Source organism: Bufo gargarizans, chromosome 6, assembly GCF_014858855.1.
Source record: "Bufo gargarizans isolate SCDJY-AF-19 chromosome 6, ASM1485885v1, whole genome shotgun sequence".
NCBI lineage: Eukaryota > Metazoa > Chordata > Amphibia > Anura > Bufonidae > Bufo > Bufo gargarizans.
In genome coordinates this window covers 270,757,816-270,781,645 of record NC_058085.1, presented here as the reverse complement: position 1 = coordinate 270,781,645, position 23,830 = coordinate 270,757,816, and the positions used below count along the sequence as shown (strand labels likewise).

Sequence of the window (23,830 nt, the reverse complement as noted above, 5' to 3'; positions counted from 1 at the left end):
TCAAATTTATATCCCGCTAAATCTGTCCCTAGTGCTGTAGCTGGGCGAGTTATTTAGTGTCCGTTCAAGCACATTTCTTGTTCTGGGTTGAAATACAATTCCCAATTTAGCAATTTCATAATTTAGTGGTTTCTGCTATATCAGAGCTATTTGAAATCTATCCCTAAAAGGGTATATAATATTCAAGGTGCACATTGGGTCATTCAGAATAACTTCACACACACCCGCTACTGTGTATTTCCAAGTCTAATTCTGGCACTAAACCCATACCTGTCACCCAGCGCCTAAATACTAGGCCTCAAATTTATATCCTGCTAAATCTCTCGTTACCGCTGTCCTGTTGTGGCTGGGAAAGTTATTTAGTGTCCGTCAAAGCACATTTTTTGTTCTGGGTTGAAATACAATTCCCAATTTAGCAATTTCATAATTTAGTGGTTTCTGCTATATCAGAGCTATTTGAAATCTATCCCTAAAAGGGTATATAATATTCAAGGTGCACATTGGGTCATTCAGAATAACTTCACACACACCCGCTACTGTGTATTTCCAAGTCTAATTCTGGCACTAAACCCATACCTGTCACCCAGCGCCTAAATACTAGGCCTCAAATTTATATCCCGCTAAATCTGTCCTTAGTGCTGTAGCTGGGCGAGTTATTTAGTGTCCGTTCAAGCACATTTCTTGTTCTGGGTTGAAATACAATTCCCAATTTAGCAATTTCATAATTTAGTGGTTTCTGCTATATCAGAGCTATTTGAAATCTATCCCTAAAAGGGTATATAATATTCAAGGTGCACATTGGGTCATTCAGAATAACTTCACACACACCCGCTACTGTGTATTTCCAAGTCTAATTCTGGCACTAAACCCATACCTGTCACCCAGCGCCTAAATACTAGGCCTCAAATTTATATCCTGCTAAATCTCTCGTTACCGCTGTCCTGTTGTGGCTGGGAAAGTTATTTAGTGTCCGTCAAAGCACATTTTTTGTTCTGGGTTGAAATACAATTCCCAATTTAGCAATTTCATAATTTAGTGGTTTCTGCTATATCAGAGCTATTTGAAATCTATCCCTAAAAGGGTATATAATATTCAAGGTGCACATTGGGTCATTCAGAATAACTTCACACACACACGCTTCTGTGCATTTCCAAGTCTAATTCTGTCACTAAATCCATACCGGTCACCCAGCGCCTAAATACTAGGCCTCAAATTTATATCCCGCTGAATTTGAATACAATACATTGGGCCAAATAATATATTTGTTGTTGTGGTGAACCATAACAATGAGAAAAACATCTAGTAAGGGACGCGGACGTGGACATGGTCGTGGACATGGTCGGACATGGTGGGTGACGTGAAGCCTCATTCTCTGCTATGACATGCAGACTGATTCTCTGCTGTCATGAAGCCAGATTGTCTGTTACGGGACCTCTCTGCTCTGCCTGTGTGCTAGGCCTAAATATATGCCAATGGACTGTTGCAGTGGTGGCTGACGTGAAGCCTCATTCTCTGCTATGACATGCAGACTAATTCTCTGCTGACATGAAGACAGATTCTCTGTTACGGGACCTCCCTCCTCTGCCTGGGTGCTGGGCCTAAATATATGCCAATGGACTGTTGCAGTGGTGGCTGACGTGAAGCCTCATTCTCTGCTATGACATGCAGACTGATTCTCTGCTGACATGAAGCCAGATCGTCTGTTACGGGACCTCTCTGCTCTGCCTGTGTGCTAGGCCTAAATATATGCCAATGGACTGTTGCAGTGGTGGGTGACGTGAAGCCTCATTCTCTGCTATGACATGCAGACTGATTCTCTGCTGTCATGAAGCCAGATTGTCTGTTACGGGACCTCTCTGCTCTGCCTGTGTGCTAGGCCTAAATATATGCCAATGGACTGTTGCAGTGGTGGGTGACGTGAAGCCTCATTCTCTGCTATGACATGCAGACTGATTCTCTGCTGACATGAAGCCAGATTGTCTGTTACGGGACCTCTCTCCTCTGCCTGTGTGCTAGGCCTAAATATATGCCAATGGACTGTTGCAGTGGTGGCTGACGTGAAGCCTCATTCTCTGCTATGACATGCAGACTAATTCTCTGCTGACATGAAGCCAGATTGTCTGTTACGGGACCTCTCTCCTCTGCCTGGGTGCTGGGCCTAAATTTATGACAATGGACTGTTGCAGTGGTGGCTGACGTGAAGCCTGATTCTCTGCTATGACATGCAGACTGATTCTCTGCTGACATGAAGCCAGATCCTCTGTTACGGGACCTCTCTCCTCTGCCTGTGTGTGTGCTGGGCCTAAATATATGCCAATGGACTGTTGCAGTGGTGGCTGACGTGAAGCCTCATTCTCTGCTATGACATGCAGACTGATTCTCTGCTGACATGAAGCCAGATTCTCTGTTACGGGACCTCTCTCCTCTGCCTGTGTGTGTGCTGGGCCTAAATATATGCCAATGGACTGTTGCAGTGGTGGCTGACGTGAAGCCTCATTCTCTGCTATGACATGCAGACTAATTCTCTGCTGACATGAAGACAGATTCTCTGTTACGGGACCTCCCTCCTCTGCCTGGGTGCTGGGCCTAAATATATGCCAATGGACTGTTGCAGTGGTGGCTGACGTGAAGCCTCATTCTCTGCTATGACATGCAGACTAATTCTCTGCTGACATGAAGACAGATTCTCTGTTACGGGACCTCTCTCCTCTGCCTGGGTGCCGGGGCCTAAATATCTGAGAATGGACTGTTCCAGTGGTGGGTGACGGGAAGCCAGATTCTCTGCTATGGAACCTCTCTCCAATTGATTTTGGTTAATTTTTATTTATTTAATTTTTATTTTAATTCATTTCCCTATCCACATTTGTTTGCAGGGGATTTACCTACATGTTGCTGCCTTTTGCAGCCCTCTAGCTCTTTCCTGGGCTGTTTTACAGCCTTTTTAGTGCCGAAAAGTTCGGGTCCCCATTGACTTCAATGGGGTTCGGGTTCGGGACGAAGTTCGGATCGGGTTCGGATCCCGAACCCGAACATTTCCGGGATGTTCGGCCGAACTTCTCGAACCCGAACATCCAGGTGTTCGCTCAACTCTAGTTATGACAGTATTGTGCATAGTCCCCCTAAGACCTACAAGTCTCCCTAAGACCTGCTTGTAGGCCGGTGCCTCCTTCTCCATTAGTTGCTGTATAGCTGGTACTGCCACATGGGTACTGTGGTACCCAGCCAGAAACACTGCACACCCGTAGCACCAGCTCTGAGAAGATGTGAGAACATTTTGATGGACGTGTCTTTTTAACTAATACCTGACTCATCACAAAGGGGGTGTAGTAATTACAACAGGAGCACTTGCCCAAGCTCCTTCCATGTTTAAGAAGGACATCCCCTTTTATATGTTGCTACAGGACCACGTGAGGAGAGTGGCACAGGTACACCTAAGCTCTTTCATAGTAAAGCGGACTACTGTTGTGTTATTTACCACCAGTCATGGAGTGTGGGGTTGTATTGTACCCCAGTCCCTTACTGGAAAGGGCACAGCCAATATTAAGAGTAGGTATACCAAGAACTACCAGTGTGCCCACATAGTGGTGTTGACTAGTGCATTATTAACAGTGCCAAACAGTGCCCAAATAACTGATTAAAGGGGTTTTCCATGATTGCTATGGTTTTCAACACATAGGCTTATATAGTTGCTTACCTCTTGTACATCTTCCCCGTGTTTTTTTTTTAATTTGAACTCTTTTGACCCGTTTTCACCATGTAAACAGATCACTCTGGTTTCTATACATCCTGTAGGTAGCACTTCCTGTTACCGTATCAAACCAAACCCATGATGCACTTCTCCTTTCTCTGCCACAGCTCCAGCACCGCCCCAAACAACACCAAGCTGGTTTATGGCTCCTCCCACCCAGACAGTTGCATAGTCACTGCCCCGCCCATGAACATAGCATCACAGAAAATAACAAATAACTGTTTGGACATGGTCATGTGACCACCACCCAGAACGGGAGATAGGAGCAATAAAGGCAAAAGAAGTATATTACACAATTACAGCTACCTTCATAAATTAGCATTTTAAAGGGAATCTCCCTATCAAAATTTTTTTCTTGTGTTGATCCGAAGCCCCATTCCTGAGTTATGATACTTTTTCTTAATAAGCAAAATAGGCCTTTGGTGCAATGAGGGTGTCACTATTGCTCTTGTTGCACCCAAGCTCCACTCATCTCTGTGGCAGCACCTCCCTCGCAGCTTTGATTGACAGGGCCAGGCCGTAGCAAATGAGCAAGAGAAGGGCTGGCCACAGAATGGAGCAGAGCTTGGGTGCAAGAGCAATGGTGACACCCTTGTTGCACCAGATACCTAATTTGCATATTAAGAAAAAGTATAATAACTTGGGAACGGAGCTTCAGATCAACAAAAAAAAATGAAAATAAGCATTTTAATCAGGTGAATCACAGCTATGTGTCTAGGCTAATGGTTGCATAGAGAGGTCACGGGTCACAGATCCCCTTTAAGAGACGTTGATGCAAACCAGAAAACCCCTTTAAAACTACACTCTGTGGTGGAGACCCAGGTCAAAAGCTGATATCGGATGCACTATGTATAAGTGCCTTTAATGAATAATATAGGAGTTATACAGGGTTAGAAAGGCATGGCTGCTTTCTTCTAGAAACACTGCCACACATGCCCATGAATTGTGTCAGATATTACAGCTCAGCTCAATGGATGTAAGTTGCAATACCGCCCACAACCTATGAACAGGTGTGGCGCTGTTTTTGGACACATTTTTCTAACCTTGACCAACCCCTTTAAAAATCTTAGGGTGGGTTCACACTAGCGTTATGGAGTCCGTTATGGCTTTCCGTTATAACAGGGTTATAACGGAACATGACGGAATCCATAAGACAGAAGGGCGGAACGGCTCCGTCCTTCCGTCTTATGGATTCCGTTATGTTTTCCCATAGACTTCTATTAGGACAGAGCAAAACGAAATGCCTCTTAAAGGCTTCCGTTTTGCATTCCATCCTATGGATTCTGTTATGTTCCGTTATAACGGAAAGCCATAACAGACTCCTTAACGCTAGAGTGAACCCACCCTTACAGAACCAGTACCCTGAAACCTAGACTTCCCAAATGTCACACACAGCTCCTGTATCCTTTCTGACGTAGCTCACTTCCTGCAACTGTCACAGATTCTAAGAAAAGATAAGGCTGGTTGGTGGCAGTTGAAGGATGGAACTGAGCATGTGCGTCCACTTCAACAAGGTGGACAGAGATATATACAGATGCACTTTATTGTTTTGGAAGAAAACAGACACATTTTTCTAATCTTGACCAACCCCTTTAAACATCTTACAGAACCAGTACCCCGAAACCTAGACTTCACAAATATCACACACAGCTCTGTCACTGTCAAATGGGAAAAGATGCCCGACGATGGACCGATCCAGCATGTGTCATATACCCCTCACACAGATGGTGCTCAGCATGGAGAGGTGAGTGTGAAGTGTCCGTCTTGTGGTCCTTATCACTGTTTATGAGCATCTCTGTGGAGATGATGAGAGTGACATGCAGCCCCTCTGAGCAGAGATGATGATATCACGAGGCCCCGGGATCTAGTCACAGCTAATCCCTAGCATGACAGGCTTGATGCTTCTAAATTATCCATCCCCAAAGGTGACACTGTTCATATTGTGATTCATCCTCCTCTGACTTGACGCCTCTTTCCAAGATCTCTCCTTCTAAATCCACTACGGAGTGTAACCCTTAGCTTTCAGAGTTCTCATCATGTATCTTTATGCTGCACTGAAGGAACCATTATACCAATGACTGCACCCTATTAAAGGGATTATCCCATGAATTATATACAAAATGAAAATCATACATAATCTAGTACATGACAATCTCTTTCTAACAAAGCTAGAACCAGCCCTGTTCCTCACATGGATCCAAAGATCTCCCCATTCACTGCTCCAATTGCTCTGCTAGATTTATTTCAGGCTGACAGCTCAGGTGGCGTGTCCTTTATCAGGGGCGTATGCTTTCTCAGGGGGTGTATCCTTTCTGCTGCAGCTCACTTCCTGCAACTGTCACAGATTCTAACATAAGATATGACTGGTGGAAGTTGAAGGATGGAACTGAGCATGTGCGTCCGATTTAAGGAGGTGGACAGAGATAAATACAGATACACTTTATTGAATAGCTCACTGACTATACTAAATTACTCATTACATGCAATTACAAAACTATTCAGATCCAGATGCTGGTTTGAAAAATGTAGAATATTTTTTGTTGGACAACCCCTTTAATGGCGTTGTCCATTGTGGATGATCTATTTGTAAGGGGTCTAGGTAAAGGGGTTTCAGACATAAAATTCACACTTAGGTCTTTGTGCCCACAGGGCCCAAAGGTTTCTCAGCCTAAGGCCCTCATGCACACGACCGTTGTTTGGGTCCGCATCCGAGCCGCCGTTTTGGCGGCTCGGATGCGGACCCATTCACTTCAATGGCCCCGTTAAAAAATATAACATGTCCTCTTCTTGTCTGCGCTTTGTGGTCAAGAATAGGCATTTATATTGCCGGCGCCTGTTCCGCAAATTGCCGAAGGCAGCACAGGCGGCTTCCGTTTTTTGCGGATCTGCGGTTTGCGGACCGCAAAAAACGGCACGGCCATATGCATGAGGCTTAATAAGAAGACACTAATCTTCTAAATGGCCCATGTAGGTGGTGGACCCTGTTACACATTTTTCATTTGAGCCCAGGAGCTTCAAGCTATGCCTCTGTTACCCTAATGACAAGCTGATTATAGAGGGTCCCTGTCTGATCAGATTTTTTCCCCTCTGTTTGTGTGCAAGGTGTTCAATATCACTGCAGTGCCCACATAGGAGAAATGAGGCATTACCGTAATTGTCATAGAAATCAATGCTCCTCCAGAGCAAGAGCGGATTTTTGTACCTTCTTTCTAGTCTGGCTAATTAATGTAGTTCCTGAATGGGGCTCCCCCTCTATTAGCTACCTAAAGGGGAATTTGCAAATTGCAACAGCTACCTCTGTGCGGCGCTGTTCCCCCACTCATCACTGTGGTCCTGGGCGCCGTGCTCATCTGTTATCTCTACTTCCAGCCTCTGTTGCAGCTCTGGACTCTGCCTGTGCGGTTGGTATTACCTATGTGGATTCGGCTCCACAATTTCCTTTTAACCTGGACATTGCTTGTACTCGGCTGCTGATGTGGCAGTACACATCACTCCCTGGGCGGGGCTGAGTCATGTCATGTGATCTTGTTAACCTACCCTGGCTCTCCTGTAGGTATTTAAGTGGCTCAGCCCTTTAACCAGATGCCTCAGAGTCAAGGTCCTAATCTTGTGCTAAAGAGCTTGCTTACCACTCGTGTTCCTGACTTCATACTTCGTTCCTGGACTTTGTTTATTGTCTAATCTCTGCCTGCTTGCATCTCCTGTTGCCGACTCAGATTGTCTGACCTTGTTCCTGTGCCACCTGCCCTGATCCATTGCTTGTTCTGACTACGTCTCTGCCTTTTCCTCTGTCTTGTTGCTCCTGGTAACGACCCTGCCTGTCTGACCACTTCTGTACTGTTGGTACCTTTGCAGGAACCTCCTGGATCAGCTGCCACTTACTGGTTTATGCTCTGGAGTAGCCCCTGGCAATTACCGATGGTCAAGCCTTTCCTCACCATCTGAGGCTCTAGTGAAATCTGCGTAGTTGCTTAGTTACTCCCCTCCAGAGTATTGCTAGTCAGTGGCACAGTGGGTTCACATCCGCTGATCCGTGACACAAATGCGTTTTAAAAATCAGAAATCCCTTTTCATTTTGAACTTTCATGTAAATTGTATGGTGATTAGTAACTGCTAAACTATGGTGGAACTTTCCTTTAGGGAAACCAACCTTTTTTTTAACCAAAAAATGTGGGAGGAGGCTCCACCAACCCCTAAAGAAGTTCACTTGTTAGTGGATTCTGTTGCAATGTGGTGGCCCAGGGATGTGCATAGTTTCATAGCTATAAGGTCTGTCATGGTAGCAATTGAACAAGGCCCCAGCAGATTGGAGGCCCATAGTCCACCCAGCCACATAGGAAAACGGGAATAGAAGGTGAGGCAATAACTGTAAGATGCTAAATACCTATCCAAATCTAATGCTTCTCACAGCTGAGGATTTGACACAATTTCATCTAGTCTAGACAAGACCATTGATCTCTTTCATCATCTCTTTGCAGATTGAAGTATCTGATGGAAGCTCCTCTGTGACCTTGAAGTCGTTGACCTCACAGACTCTCTACACTGTCACGGTCACTTTCCAACACAGAGGTCCAAAGACCTTGACTATACTGACTGGAAACATCACAACGTGTAAGTGACAGGCGATTACCCTCATGCCCATTCTGTTCTTGGCACTGCCAGAGTCCCAGGGGAGTAATGCCCTTGTCTGTCCTGAATTTGAAGGAGGTTGTTTCCCTTTTCACAGTCTTTGCTGCCACATGCTCTTGTGTGGGGAATGTTTTCGCTCCCGTCTCCTTAGTCAATTAGTTTTAATTACAGATCTCTGGAATGTCACATTTAATGGCAGATCCATCGAGAGCAGAGCGAGCTGACCAACAAGGACAGACATATGGCCGAATGTGTCTCTGTCAGCAGCAGTTTGAGCATTATGTTTCAATACAGATATGATTATAATAATGATCAACCCACTTCAGGCTTAAGCGGCTGATAACAGGGAACAATAGAGCGCAACGCTAGGGTGTTTCTTTATGGAGCTGCAGCAACACACAACTACTACTCCATGCAAACTCTTTCTCACTGTGATGACACGTGGCTCCTGTTAATAAGTGCAACCCTATGCTTAAACATTTCAAACCTACATTGATGACATATCATTCTTGCAAAAATGTGAATCTAGGGATGGGGGGGGGGGGCGGTGGGTGCAGCAGGCCATGCCTCCGAAATCACGCCCCATTTCACACCCCATCCTCTTCCTATATGACGGTCTGCCTCCTCTCTGCCCCCTCACTGCACTTTGGGAACACATTTGATGATGCAGTATCACAGTGCCACATATGGTCAACGTGCATAGACTACTTTCCATGACAAAGTAGTCCTCCCTACTGTGCCTGGGAGACTTGCCAACTGTTCTGTGAGTCTTGAAGGTGTTTCCTTTTTCCAGGAGCCTCCCGGATGTTCCAGAAACATCCAGCGAATAAAATTGAAATTTTTTTTATTTCTTCCATTAAAAGTATAAACAAAGGTCCCTCCTGTACATAAGTACTGACGCGTTTCGACCTATCAACTCCTGGAGAGTAGTCACGTATGCAATATATATTTATGATGATAAAACATCCTTAATAAGTAATAAGATTCTGTCTGCCTGTAACCACTACTAGAGGGAGCTTAGTACAATGTATAAACAGTATGCAGTAAGCAGTTCTGTATAAAAAAAAAAAAATCTACAACCACTATAAAGATATACCAGTACAGAATGCTGGACCTTAAAAACTGCTAAAAGATGGAGAATCACTTAAAGTTTAGTTTCTCTAGAACAGGGGTACTCAACTGGTCGACTGCGATCCAAATCTGGACCGGGGACGCCAGCTGTCCGGACCCACTGTTGGGAGAAGAGAGAAGCAGAAGAGAAAGGACCTGCCATACAGCAAGTGAGAAGAAGCAGGACAGGACCTTTGAGGTGTTCCAGCCAATCGTTGTGCTGCACACAGGCAGCTTTACCCAAACTACCAATCACTGATACGGAGGGAGGAGTTGGCTCCGCCTACATCATTTCTGCCCTGAGTAAGTCTATAGAGGCCACTTCTTTAGCTCCTGCATTCGAGAAGTGGCCTCTACATGTAATGAGGAGAGGTTTGCTCCAGGTCAGGGCTACAGGGGAGAGGACGGCTGTCCAGCCCTGAGGGGAGGAGAAGTCAGTGTCTGCACCAGGTCAGGGCTGCAGGGGAAAGGACGGCTATCCAGCCCTGAGGGGAGGAGAGGTCAGTGTCTGCACTAGTGTTGAGCACAAATATTCGAAAAGCAAATTTTTATCTCAAATATCGCCACTTTGAGAATTTGCGAATATTTAGAATATAGTGCTATATATTCGTTATATCGAATATTCGTAATTTTTTTCTATCTGAAGTCATGATTCCTCCCTGCTTAAGTGGCTTGTGGGCCAATGACTCATTGGCCCACAAGCAAGAAGCAGTGAGGAATCATGTGTTCAGATGGAAAAAATGACAAATATTCTAAAAACAAAATATATAGCACTTTTTTTGATACAGTTTTTATTTTTTACGGTGTTCACCTGAGGGGTTAGGTCATGTGATATTTTTATAGAACTGGTTGTTACGGACGCGGCGATACCTAATATGTGTATTTTTATTTATTTTACTTTAACACAATAATAGCACATTTAAAACAAAAAAATAAATGCTTTAGTGTCTCATGTTCTGAGAGCTATAGTTTTTTTTGCGATTTTCTTATGTAGGGGCTCATTTTTTGCAGGATGAGGTGACTGTTTTATTGGTATCATTTTGTGGGACATACGCCTTTTTGATCGCTTGGTGTTGCACTTTATGTGATGTAAGGTGACAATGGCTTTTTTTGACACATTTATTCTTATTTTATTTTATTTTTTATGGTGTTTATCAGACGGGGCGGATCATGTAATATATTTATAGAGCCAGTCGTTATGGATGCGGCGGTACCTAATATGATTTTTTATTTTTTTTTCTTCACTTTTTTCTTCTTATAAAATCAGGGGAAAAGAGGCATTTTTTGTTTTTTTTTACTTGAATTTTTATTTTTATTAAAAACAGTTTTTTACTTTATTTCTGACTTTAACTTTTGGGGGTCTGATCCCCTCTGCAATGCATTGAAAAACATCCAACAGGTTGCCTAGGTAAATGTGGTTCCTGCCCAGCCACACCAGCGACTTGGCCAGGTGAAGCCGCTTCCGCCTTCATGTTCTCACGCCATTGGTCCGGCGACAATGTCAGCCTCTACCGCCTCATCCTCCACCATGTCCTCTACCTCCAATGCAGTAACAATTCACAGTGCTCCTCCAGCATACCACATGTGCAAGGCACGGCGTTGTCACGCTGTTCTACACCTCCTTTGCCTAGGTGAACGGAGTCACACAGGGGAGGAACTGCTCAGTGTCCTTCATCAAGAAATCGAATCCTGGGGGGCTGAACTGGAGGAGAAGGAGGAGGAGAATATTGGAGCACAAGCAATGTGTAGAGAAATGGGTGGTATTTACACACCGGTGACAGGGGATAAGGAGCAGCCAGAGGAGCTACACGGCGATAAGGAAGACGAGGCAGAGGACCCAGACACACCGTGCAGGGGGTCCCTCCGAGTCAATTGCACAAATGGCCGGACGCATGCTCACTTGCTTGCGTTGTGACAGCCAAATTGTCACCATTCAGCAGAGGGATGACTCTGGCTCTTCACCTTGTTGGATCCTCGCTACTGGTCCAAAATGGGGGGCCAAACTGAACTACTATAGAGACATCCTATATAGTCAGTCGCTGATGGGCAGCTTTTTTCACCCGCATAGTGAAGAAACTACTCACCAGCAGCTAGACATAGAGCAGAAACTTAACCAGCAGGGGGTGGCATACTTAGAGTGCACCCTGCCAGCTGTCATTGAAGATTCGCTGGACTACTGGGCAGACAAACTAGATTTGTGGCCGCAACTGCCCGAGTTTTTCCTGGAAAAGCTGTCCTGCCCGACCAGTAGTGTGGCATCAGAGCGGGTGTTTAGTGCGGCGGGGGTCATAGTTACCCTAAGAATTCGCCTGTCCACCCAAGACTGACCTTTGTCAAGATGAATCAGGTGTGGATCAGCTAGGATTTCCACCCACCAATGCCTGATGCATCAGACTAGATCATTTATGGTGCCACACCAACACTTTGACAAAAGAGACCGGTTTCTTCTGGCTACCTGCCTCAGCTACTATTCTGATGCTGCCACCCGCCTGATGCCACACATCTGATGCCAAGTGCTCCTTCTTTCACCCACCATCTTCAGCTGGTACTGGTATTGACACCCACCTCCCTACTGTCACCGGGTCACTCTGTGGTCTCCTGATGCTGCTCCCACCTCCACACTATGTTACCTTGCCACTATGTGGTCTCCTCATGCTGCTGCCACCGCCACACTAGGTCACCTTGCCACTCTGTGGTCTTCTGATGCTGCCGCCACCTCCCCACTGTTATTGTGCCACTCTGTGGCCTCCTCATTCTGCTTTCACCTCACCACTATGTCACAGGGCCACTCTGTGGACTTCTTATGCTGTTCCCACACTCCTCACTTTATGACTGGGCCTTTATTTTGCCTTTTGGCCTGGCTGGCATCATCATTTATTTGACCCTTCCTCTGATCTGTCAGAGGTAAGGAAAAATAAGACGCACAACGGATCCGGTCTGTGTAGCAGCTGTAAGGCCTGTATGGTCCCATCAGAATTGGCTTGTGATTTGGTAGCCAAAAGCAGGATGGGTACAAAACACAGAAGACATGCAAATATTCCATTCACGTTTCATCTCTGTTTTGGATCCACTCCTGTTTTTTTTTTGGCATTAGCAATACTGATGGATTACTGACCAAATGCTGACCGAGTGAAGGAGGATGCTCAACAGACAGGATCGGTTTTTTGGGGGTTATTGTTCTGACGGATCAGAGGAAGGGCAGAATAATCAGTGTGCAACACGCCAGACCTGCAGGGTATAGCGAAGTGAGGTCACGGTTATGGGCAATCGAGGGTTACTCACTGTATTGGAGAACCCTGGGCAGGCGCGTGGCAGTGAAGGAGAGGTAGACACCAGGGGCGGACTGGGCCGGGGGGCAGGGGGGCAATTGCCCCCCGGGCCTCCCTGGCTTGCTGCCCCGGCCGGCCGCCGGGCCGGAATGAACTGCCACTTTAAGCCAGGGAGACGGGGAGCAGGGGAGGCGTGTTGCCGGCAGCCTATCAGACAGGCCGCCGGACCGGCGCAGGCGGCGCGATGACGTCATCGGCGCGATGACGTCATCGCGCCACCTGCGCCGGTCCTGCGGCCTGACTGAGCTGCTGCGCTGCCGTAAAGTGATTAGATCTGTGCTGGCTGGAGGCGGGACCGGAGTATTCCAGAGAAGCAGGGAGGTAAGTATAAGTCTGACTGACTTTTTTTTTTCTTCTTTATTTCTGTCCCTATCTGGCTACTGGCCCTGGCACTTTATGAGGGGGGTGGGGGGCACAATCTGGCTAGTGGCTACTCCTGGCACATTATAGGGGGGCCCCTATCTGGCTACTCCTGGCACATTAGTGGGGGGCCCTATCTGGCTACTGGCACATTAGTGGGGGGCCTATGGCTACTGGCACATTATGGGGGGGCTATGGGTACTGGCACATTATGGGGGACCTATGGCTACTGGCACATTATGGGGGGGCTATGGGTACTGGCACATTATGGGGGACCTATGGCTACTGGCACATTACGGGAGGCCTATGGCTACTGGCAGATTATAGGGGGGGCCTATGGCTACTGGCAGATTATAGGGGGGCCTATGGCTACTGGCAGATTATAGGGGGGCCTATGGCTACTGGCAGATTATAGGGGGACCTATGGCTACTGGCAGATTATAGGGGGACCTATGGCTACTGGCAGATTATAGGGGGCCTATGGCTACTGGCACATTATAGGGGGGCCTATGGCTACTGGCAGATTATAGGGGGACTATGGGCTGATGGCAGATTATAGGGGGACTATGGGCTGATGGCAGATTATGGGGGCCCTATGGCTACTGGCACATTATGGGGGCCTATGGCTACTGGCACATTATGGGGGGCCTATGGCTACTGGCACATTATGGGGGGCCTATGGCTACTGGCACATTATGGGGGGCCTATGGCTACTGGCACATTATGGGGGGCCCTATGTGGCTACTGGCACATTATAGGGGGGCCCTATGTGGCTACTGGCACATTATAGGGGGGCCCTATGTGGCTACTGGCACATTATAGGGGGCCCTATGTGGCTGCTGGCACATTATAGGGGGGCCCTATGTGGCTACTGGCACATTAGTGGGGGGGCCCTATGTGGCTACTGGCACATTAGTGGGGGGGCTATGGCTACTGGCACATTAGTGGGGGGGCTATGGCTACTGGCACATTAGTGGGGGGGCTATGGCTACTGGCACATTAGTGGGGGGGCTATGGCTACTGGCACATTAGTGGGGGGGCTATGGCTACTGGCACATTAGTGGGGGGGCTATGGCTACTGGCACATTAGTGGGGGGCTATGGCTACTGGCACATTAGTGGAGGGGCTATGGCTACTGGCACATTATAGGGGGGCCTATAGCTACTGGCACATTATAGGGGGGCCCTCTCTGGGTACTGGCACATTATAGTGGAGGGGGCCTATGGCTACTGGCACATTATAGGTGGGCTCTATCTGGCTACTGGCACATTATAGGGGGGCCCTATCTGGCTACTGGCACATTATAGGGGGGCCCTATATGGCTACTGGCACATTATAGGGGGCCCTATCTGGCTACTAGCACATTATAGGGGGCACTATGGGGACATTAGCTCAACTGGGGATATTACAAGGGGGTATTTTGTGCACTGTCTATTATAAGGAGAATTATTTCTACTGGGGGGCATTATGGTGGGCTTTATTACTCCCCCATGGTATGACCCCCTAGTAGCAGCACCAGCCTCTCCCTGCTCTGCTATCCCTCTGCCCCTTCTCCAAATCCTTATTATGAAATCTCTCTCATTAGGATAAAACACAACATCAGCTCCGCCGAGCCCCCGACCAAAGTGTGGAAGTGGCGTCCGAGATCCCCAAGGGTCAAGTAACTGTAAGTTTTCAAATAAAATATGTTTATGTTATACACATATAGCCTACACTGTGCCACACAATATACAGTTTCTCCTGCAAAAGTCATCAAGTGTCATGGGGGGGACACAGAGCAGCGCCCAGCGGGGAGGAGAGAATACACGGATGCAACACTGTATCAGCCAGAAAATGACACTTTCGGCATTATACCAAAAATGCAATTTTCGGCTGATATGTTTCGGCGGCCGATATATCGGAGCATGCCTAGTTTATTTTGTTTTACTGTGTTGTAATTTACATGGCTGACGAAAGTGGCAAGGGGGGGGTCAGGAGGAGGCAGGGGAAATGGGAAAGCAGGAGGGGGCTCAGTGGGCCTCTGGGTGTTACTTGCCCCCTGGGCCAAAAGTTGCCAGTCAGCCCCTGGTAGACACGGTTCCTCTGGGGCACACTCTGTATGTAGGGACCAGGCCTGATGGTGGATGAGGTGCCCTGGATGTTACGGGTATTTTGAGTGCCTGGGGCAAGGTCCCTGTTGGATTCGTGACGCCAGTGCCTTTGACGGTGGCACACCGGTTGGTAGTTGGAATGATGGAGGTACACAGGTAGTATAGTGAACCAAACGTTACTTTACTGAACAGTCCAACTTTGTACAGCAGGTGGTAACACAGTCTCTTAAATCACAGTTTCACAAGTAGGCTTTCTCCACAAAATGGCAGGTATTAATTATGCAAGATACGCAGAGGGTAAATTCACAATGCACTCAGAAGCAGGTTGTACCTTTCCTCAGAAATAGTGTACACTGTTCTTTCTAGAACTCCTGTCTGGCTTTCTATCCCAAGTCCCGGATGCCTAAAGGGTGGCTTAAATCCTTGGTAATTATATCTTCCTCAGGTATTAGATTCTTGCTTTATTTTCTAATGCATCTGCCCATCAGGGTTACTTATCTTTCCCTGGGATGTCCTTTCTTGTTAGGTGGATGACTGTGGGTTTCTCCCAGGAGGTTGGGTCCTGCAACTGGGGTGTCTCTACTGAGCTAATCCTAGCCTCAGGAGCTTCAGGTGGACGAAGTGACTCCTCTAGTCCCCTTGAATGAACTAACTCTCTCCTGTCTGGGCCTTCCTATATGTATCTAGGGCTCTCTAGCTCCCTCTAACGTCTGGGAGGCTAAATTACACCCTGACAGGCCTGACACCCAGATAATACAGGGAAAACATGCACATGACATTCAATGCAATGAAACACATTAACCTGTGCAGTGCCCACCTTTACCTAGTGGGACACTACAAGTGACGTCAACACAAACTTACTGCTGACACGCTCTCCACTCTGTCGGGGGGAGCTCTACTTGTATAAGCGTTTAATAGAACAGGTTCTGTAGACATCTATGTGGAATCAGCTGATGACGGTGTAAAAGGAGTGCGCTTCTTCTTGGCGCTAACATCGACCTGTAAGGCTGAGTTCATACTTGAGTTATTTGGTCAGTTTTGGCCCCCGTGACTGCCCAAGTAAGTGAAGTGTGCAGTGATTCTAAGAGCAATGCCTGTCTTCTGCATGTCGTACTGACTCACAGTATTGTTTCACTACCACAGCAGACACCATTATACAGGCTCTCTGTAGCCAGGAAATAGCCGTTTTTTTAAAGAGATTCGCCACGAATAAATTCTGATCTAACCAATTTTTTTTCTAAAACTTCATTCACCTCTAATTACATTACTTATCATGTACTGATCCTAAATTTACATCCTGTATTATACTCCAGAGCTGCTTTCTTACTTGCTGTTAGCCATGCCATTAGGCTACTTTCACATCTGAGATTTCCCTTTCCGCTATTGAGATCAATCATAGGATCTCAATAGCGGGGGAAAACACTTCCATTTGTCCCCATTCATTGTCAATTGGGACAAAACTGAATGCACTAAAATGCATTCCGTTCTGTTTGGTTGCAGCCCCATCGTGGACAGAATAACGCTGCAAGCAGCGTTTTTTTGTCCGCGATGTGGTGCAGGGCAAGACTTTTCTCTGACACAATTGAAAACAGATCGGTCCTCCATTGACTTCCAGCCTTAGGCTGCTTTCACATTTGCGTTTTTGCTGTATCCGTCATGATAATAAAACCATTTGCATCCGTTATGAATGGATCCCTGTCACGGTCTGTGGTGTACGCTGTGACACTGTTGCCACACTTGTGGTTGCCTGCGGCAACGTGTTGCTGTGAGAGCATGGGGTGGCAGTGTCTCGGCCTTCTGGGTGATTGCCGTGACATAATTGCCACGCATGCTGTTGCCGGTGGTTATGTGTTTGGTATGCTTGTGTGTGCACTTCCCCTTTAAGTTGTAGCCTCCCTCTGTCTGGTGCTGTAAGGGTTAACTTCCTGACTGGGTATGGTCACTTGGCTTTTATTCCCTGTGGCTCCCTGGCTGAGGTCAGTTGTACTTCAGCTGTTGTTGATGCTAGAGCTCTGCTCCAGTCCAGGGTGTTCCATCTGTCCAGTGAGGGCCACCCTTGTGGTCATCAATGTTATCCCGGTGTCTCCTTCCCTTCCTGTCCCTATTTGTATGGAGTGGGTTAAGTTCAGGGTGTTTGTATGTCTAGTTTGGTGTTACATGTCTGGTAGTGTTTGGTGTCATGTTTGCTAGACATTCCCCTGTCTTATGTTTATTGCAGCTATGGGTGTCCTGGGTCGCTGTGTGGTTTGTGGTGTGTGCTGTGTTCTTTAATGTTGGTGTGGACACCAGCACTTGTGCACGGGTTCCAGTCAGTGTGTCTGTGGCAGGTAAGTGTGTTATGGGTCTCGCTTACCTGCCATCTCCATATGCTGTATGTGTTCCCCCTCTCCTTGCAGCCTGGCCTCAGATAGAGACTCCTGTTCCTCCATGACTAGGATGAACAGGTCGTCTTTTCCCTGCTCCTTGGTGAGGGATTACCAGGGCGACTTAGGGTCTCTAGAAATCCAGAGTATGAGTCATCCTACCATCGGGGTCCTCTCATACGGTGAGGAGTCAGGGAGAGGATTAGGGATGTTGTAGGAGGTGACCTGCTCCCTTATTACTCCTTTTGGCCAGGCTGATCCCCTTTTACCCTTTGACACCGCACGGTGGGGGTTTTCCCCCACTCCCCGCCGTGACAATTCCATTGATATCTCTAAAATGGCCATGACGGATCCGTCTCTAAAATGATTGTAAGTCAATGGTGACTGGTCAGTTTTATCGAACACAAAAGAAAACAGATCCGTCCCCCATTGACTTACAATGGTTTTAGTGACCCGTTTTCTTTTGTGTATGAGAAAATGGATCAGTCACCATTGACTTACATTGTATGTCATGATGGATCCATCTTGCTCCGCATCCCATGCCGGGCAGAAAAACGCTGCTTGCATTCTGGTGCACTATGTTCCGTTCAGTTTTGTCCCCGTTGACAATGAAGCATTTTCCTCTGCTATTGAGATCCTATGACAGATCTCAATAGCAGAAAGGGAAAGCACAGGTGTGAAATATTTCTGCTGTGTGGAGTAAGGACAAAATGTGGGTAGCGAAAATTACATTTATGTGGTCCTTACTTTTGTAGCCCCTGGACCCAATACTAATGCCCATTCCACTCTGCATGTTCTGAACAGCAAGATCTGGACTGACTCAGGGCTCTCCCTACAAAATGATGCTCGATGGTGTTGGGTGGTCAATGTCCAAGCTTCAAGGTTGATCTCACTGTGACATGAACCTTTTCCCATATCCCATTATTTTCCCCTTTGGTTTCCCCCCATTAGAGCCTTTGCTGTTTTTATATTTTTCAGTGAAAGTTCCGCCCCCTAGAGGTCTGAAAGTATTAGATCTTTCTGGCGACAAAGCGACTGTATCATGGGATCCAGGAGCAGACAATGTGACTTCCTTTATAATCAAGTGGATTCCACTGAGTGGAGGAAGACTAAACCAGGTTTGAGATTTGTTCCAAAATAACCTCATAAACTAGAGAAACATTCTGGTCATTGTAGTCCTCCTCGTTTGCTAGATGTCCACCGTTGGCAGTGAGCAAACAGCTGTGCTGTATGATATGGAGTATAGTACAGAATACCAGGTATCCATATCTGCACGGTACATGGATGGATCTCAGAGCGATGCATCTTCTGTACGCTACAATACAGGTAAGAAAAAACAATATAATATCGCATATCTATCTATTTACAATGAATGCATCCTTGGGTTTAAATAAAAAATTAAAAAAATAGTTTCCCCCAATCAATCCCCACGTAATACTCCATAACAAGTGAAAACATAATTTTTGAAATTTTTAGGAAATACAAATGTATTAAAATGAAATACTAAAATTTTGCATGGACATAAGTATGCATGCCCTTTGCTATGACACTTGAAATTGAGCTCTGGGGGCCTCCTATTTCTCTTGATCGTGAATGAGATGCTTCTACACCTTGATTGGAGTCCACCTGTGGTCTGCAGGGGCGTAGCTAGAAATGACTGGGCCCCATAGCAAAAAAAAATTTAGGGTCCCCCCTCCCTGATCTCCCACCTCCACATACCTCTCAGACCTCCCACCCCTTCCAGAGCTCCCACCCAAACACGCCTCCAGGACCTCCCACCCCAACATCCCCACACCCCTCCTAGACCTCCCACCCCCACACCCATCCTAAATCTCCCACCGCCAGTCCCCAGATATAATGGTCCAGACATCAAGTGTCCTGCTCCCCCCTCCTGCCTATATAATGGTCCAGACCTCCAGGTTCCTGCTTCCCCCCTACTCACCATATATAATGGTCCAGACCTCCAGGATCCTGCTTCCCCCCCACTCCTCATATATAATGGTCCAGACCTCCAGGGTCCTGCTTCCCCCTCCTCCCTAAATATAATGGTCCAGACCTCCAGGGTGCTGCTCCCCCCTAAATAGAATGGTCCAGACCTCCAGTGTCCTGTCCCCCCCCCCCCATATAATGGTGCAGACCTCTAGGGTCCTGCTCCCCCTTCTTAAATATAATGGTCCAGACCTCCAGGGTCCTGCTCCCCCCTCCTCCCCAGATATAATGATCCAGACCTCGTGTCCTGTTCCCCCCCCCTATATAATGTTCCAGACCAGATCTCCATGGTCCTGCTCCCCCTTTTCCTTAAATGTACTGGTCCAGACTTCCACGGTCCTGCTCCCCCCTTCTCCTTAAAGGGGTTGTCCAAGTTATATTTATTGATGACCTATCTTCAGGATATCAGTATCAGATCAATATCAGATCGGCGGGGGTCCGACACCCGACACCCCCTCCGATCAGCTGTTTGAAGAGAAGGCGTGTGCGGTGTCAGCGCTGCCTCCTCTTCACTGTTTACCTTCTAGCCGTTGCATCTGCAGTGGTGAGCAGGTGTAATTACACCCAAGCCTTCCTATTGAAATGAATGTAATTACACCTGCTCACCACTGCAGATGCAACGGTTAGAAGGTAAACAGTGAAGAGGAGGCAGCGCTGACACCGCACACGCCTTCTCTTCAAACAGCTGAACGGCGGGGGTGCCGGGTGTCGGACCCCGCCGATCTGATATTGATGACCTATCCTGAGGATAGGTCATCAATAAATATAACTTGGACAACCCCTTTAAATGTACTGGTCCAGACCTCCAGGTTCCTGCTCCCCCCCTCCTCAAGCATGAAAAATGACTTATCTCATGTAGGTCTGAAGGCCTGAAGGCTCTAAAATAGTTTTTGTAGTCCTGAGCTTGTGCTTATCAATCAGTTAATCAAGACGTGTAAAGCTCAATGGAGGTAGGAAGATCCAAGGGTACCATACAAGGTCCAACTTATCAGGCAGTGGGACACATGTACCGTCTTCTTCCTCTTCCACCTTATGTTTTATATTCATTCCCCAACATGAGTTCATAGTAAGTTAATTACGCTTGAAATATGCTTACTGAAGTCGAAACGTTGCACGGTTGGTGAATAAACCAAATATGACTGAAGACAGAGTGCTGCGGTAATTATTCTCTTCTATGGATTGCTGTGGGCCCGTCGGCTTGGACCTAACACCGCTGGCACCGCTACCATTGGGACAGATTTTTGAATACATCCAGTGAGTAGTGCTGTTTTCTTCTCTAAACACCCTAGGAGGGAGTGATGTTATTTACATGGGACTGTATGTTGGAGAGGGCTGGGGCAGGGTGATGTTATTTACATGGGATTGTATGTTGATGGCGGCTGTGGGAGGGAGTGATGTTACTTACATGGGACTGAATGATGGAGGGGGCTGAGGCAGAGATGTTATTTACATGGGACTGTATGTTGAAGGTGGCTGTTGGAGGGGATTGTTTTTTACATAGGACTGTATGTTGGAGGCAGCTGTGGGAGGTAGTGATGGTATTTACATTGAACTGTATGTTGATGGCAGTTGTGGGAGGGAGTGATGGTATTTACATGGGACTGTATGTTGAAGGTGGCTGGTGGGGGGGGGGGGAATGATGTTATTTATATGGGACTGAATGTTGAGGGGGTGATGTTTATATGGGATTGAATGTTGGAGGCGGCTGGGGAGGGGGTGATATTTACTTGGGACTGTATGTTGAAGGGGGCTGGAGATAGAGAGGGATGTGTTTTACATGGGACTGTATATAGGAGGGAGCTGGAGAGATGGTGTGATATTTACATGGAACTTTATAAGGGAGGGAAGTAGTGTTATTTACATGGGACTGTATTTTAGAGCTGAAGGGAGGGGAGTGATGTTATTTACATAGGACTGTATTTTGGAGGGGGTAGGAGAGATGCTGTGATGTTATTTACATGGGACTGTATGGTGGGGGGAGGAATATAACTACAGGAGGCACTGCAAATCCAGGGGACATTATAGGCAGTCTTATTACTACTAGGGGCTCTATAGGAGGGGCTTATTGATCCGCCTTAGTTCTACTAAGAGCACTATGGGTGTTTTAGTACTACTGAGGGGTCTGTAGAGAGCTTTATTACCACTGGGGGCACAATAGAGGGGCCTTATTTCTACTGGGGGCTCTGTGAAGGCATTATTAACCCTTTCATGACCAAGGGTCATTGATGCCCCAATGTCCAGGTCAAAATTTACTAATCTGACATGCGTCACTTTATGTGGTAATAGCTTTGGAACACTTTTACTTATCCACGCCATTCTGAGATTGTTTTCTCGTGACACATTGTACTTCATGACAGTCATAAATTTGAGTCAATATATATCACCTTTATTTATCAAAAAATCCCATATTTACCAAAAAATTTTAAAAATTTGCAATTTTCTAAACTTCAATTTCTCTGCTTCGAAAACAGAAAGTGATACCTCATAAAATATTTATTACATAACATTCCCCAAATGTCTACTTTATGTTGGCATCATTTTGGAAATGTTATTTTATTTTTTTAGGACATTACAAGGCTTAGAAGTTTAGAAGCAATTCTTAAAATTTTTAAGAAAATTTCCAAAACCCACTTTTTAAGGACTAGTTCAGGTCTGAAGTCACTTTGTGGGGCTTACATAGTGTATACCCCCATAAATGACCCCATTATGGAAACTACACCCCTCAAGTTAATTAAAACCAATTTTACAAACGTTATTAACCCTTTAGGTGTTCCACAAGAATTAAAGGAAAATGGAGATGAAATTTCTAGATTTCACTTTTTTAGCAGATTTTCTATTTTATAAAAAAAATTTCTTTAACACATTAAGGGTTAACAGCCAAACAAAACTTAATATTTATTACTCTGATTCTGCGGTTTACAGAAACACCCCACATGTGGTCGTAAACTGCTGTACGGGCACACGGCAGGGCGCAGAAGGAAAGGAATGCCATACGGTTTTTGGAAGGCAGATTTTGCTGGATTGGTTTTCTGAACGCCATATGTTTTTTATTTTTCTACCGATCGTCTTGTGCAGGGGCTCATTTTTTGCAGAAAGAGTTGAGGTTTTTATTGGTACCATTTTTGGGTACATAGGATTTTTTGATCATTCATTATTACACTTTATGGGACAAGGTGGCCAAAAATTGGCTGTTTTGGAACATTATTATTATTTTTTTTTACAGCGTTCATCTGAGGGGTTAGGTCATGTGACAGTTTTATAGAGCAGATCGTTACGGACGTGGCAATACCCAATATGTATTCCTTTTCTTATTTATTTAAGTTTTACACAATAATAGCATTTCTGAAACCAAAAAAATCATGTTTTAGTGTCTCCATAGTCTGAGAGCCATAGCTTTTTATTTTTTGGGTGATTGTCTTAAATATGGGCTAATTTTTTGCGGGATTAGGTAACGGTTTGATTGGTACTATTTTGGGGTATATACGCCTTTTTTGATCGCTTGGTGTTGCACTTTTTGTGATGTAAGGTGACAAAAATGGCTTATTTTTTTACACCGTTTTTATTTTTTATGGTGTTTATTGGACGGTGTTGATGATGTGATATATTTATAGAGATGGTCGTTACGGACGCGGTGACACCTAATATGTGTGGTTTTTTTTTTTTTTTTTTTTTATAGGAAAAGGAAATTTATTTTTTACATTTTTATTTATTTATTTTTACTTTTATTATTTTCACTTTTTTTTTTTTATCAGTTCCCTCTTGGATCTTGAAGATCCAGTGGGGCTGATGGTTGTACTATACTTTGCAATGCTCTTGCATTGCAAAGTATAATACAATCAGATGCCTGTAGGTGGCAGCACTGGACGCCTATACCATGGCAACCGGACGCCTTTGCAAAGCGTCCGGTTGCCATGGCAACCATCGGGCGCTGCGATCGCAGCAGCCCTGATGGTTGAGAGAGAGGGAGCCCTCTCCCTCTATTAACCCTATGGATGCCCCTACTGCGGCATCTATGGGGTTACAGCAGTGTCAGCATAGAGCTGACACACGCTGCTGATGGCGGCGGCTCAGGAATGGAGCCGCCGCCATCACACACAGAAGGGGGACCGCATCGGGGGCAGGGGACGCGGCATCGCTGGAAACTGGGGAGAGGGGGGAAGCATTTCACTACTTACAGGAAGGGGCTGCAGGAAGGGGCGGACCGCATCGGGA

The 23,830-nt window shown here is 46.2% G+C and overlaps 1 protein-coding gene across 3 annotated transcripts in view; it reads left to right on the top strand.

The window, feature by feature from the left end:
* Positions 1–23,830, top strand: part of LOC122941116 (collagen alpha-1(XIV) chain-like) — a 121,568-nt gene that overhangs the window by 44,773 nt on the left and 52,965 nt on the right. For all 3 annotated transcript variants that reach the window (XM_044298129.1, XM_044298128.1, XM_044298127.1), the window contains 4 exons: positions 5,356–5,492; positions 8,227–8,359; positions 18,608–18,747; positions 18,823–18,955. In XM_044298129.1, the coding sequence (XP_044154064.1) occupies positions 5,356–5,492; positions 8,227–8,359; positions 18,608–18,747; positions 18,823–18,955 (543 nt within the window). The remainder of the gene's footprint in view (positions 1–5,355; positions 5,493–8,226; positions 8,360–18,607; positions 18,748–18,822; positions 18,956–23,830) is intronic.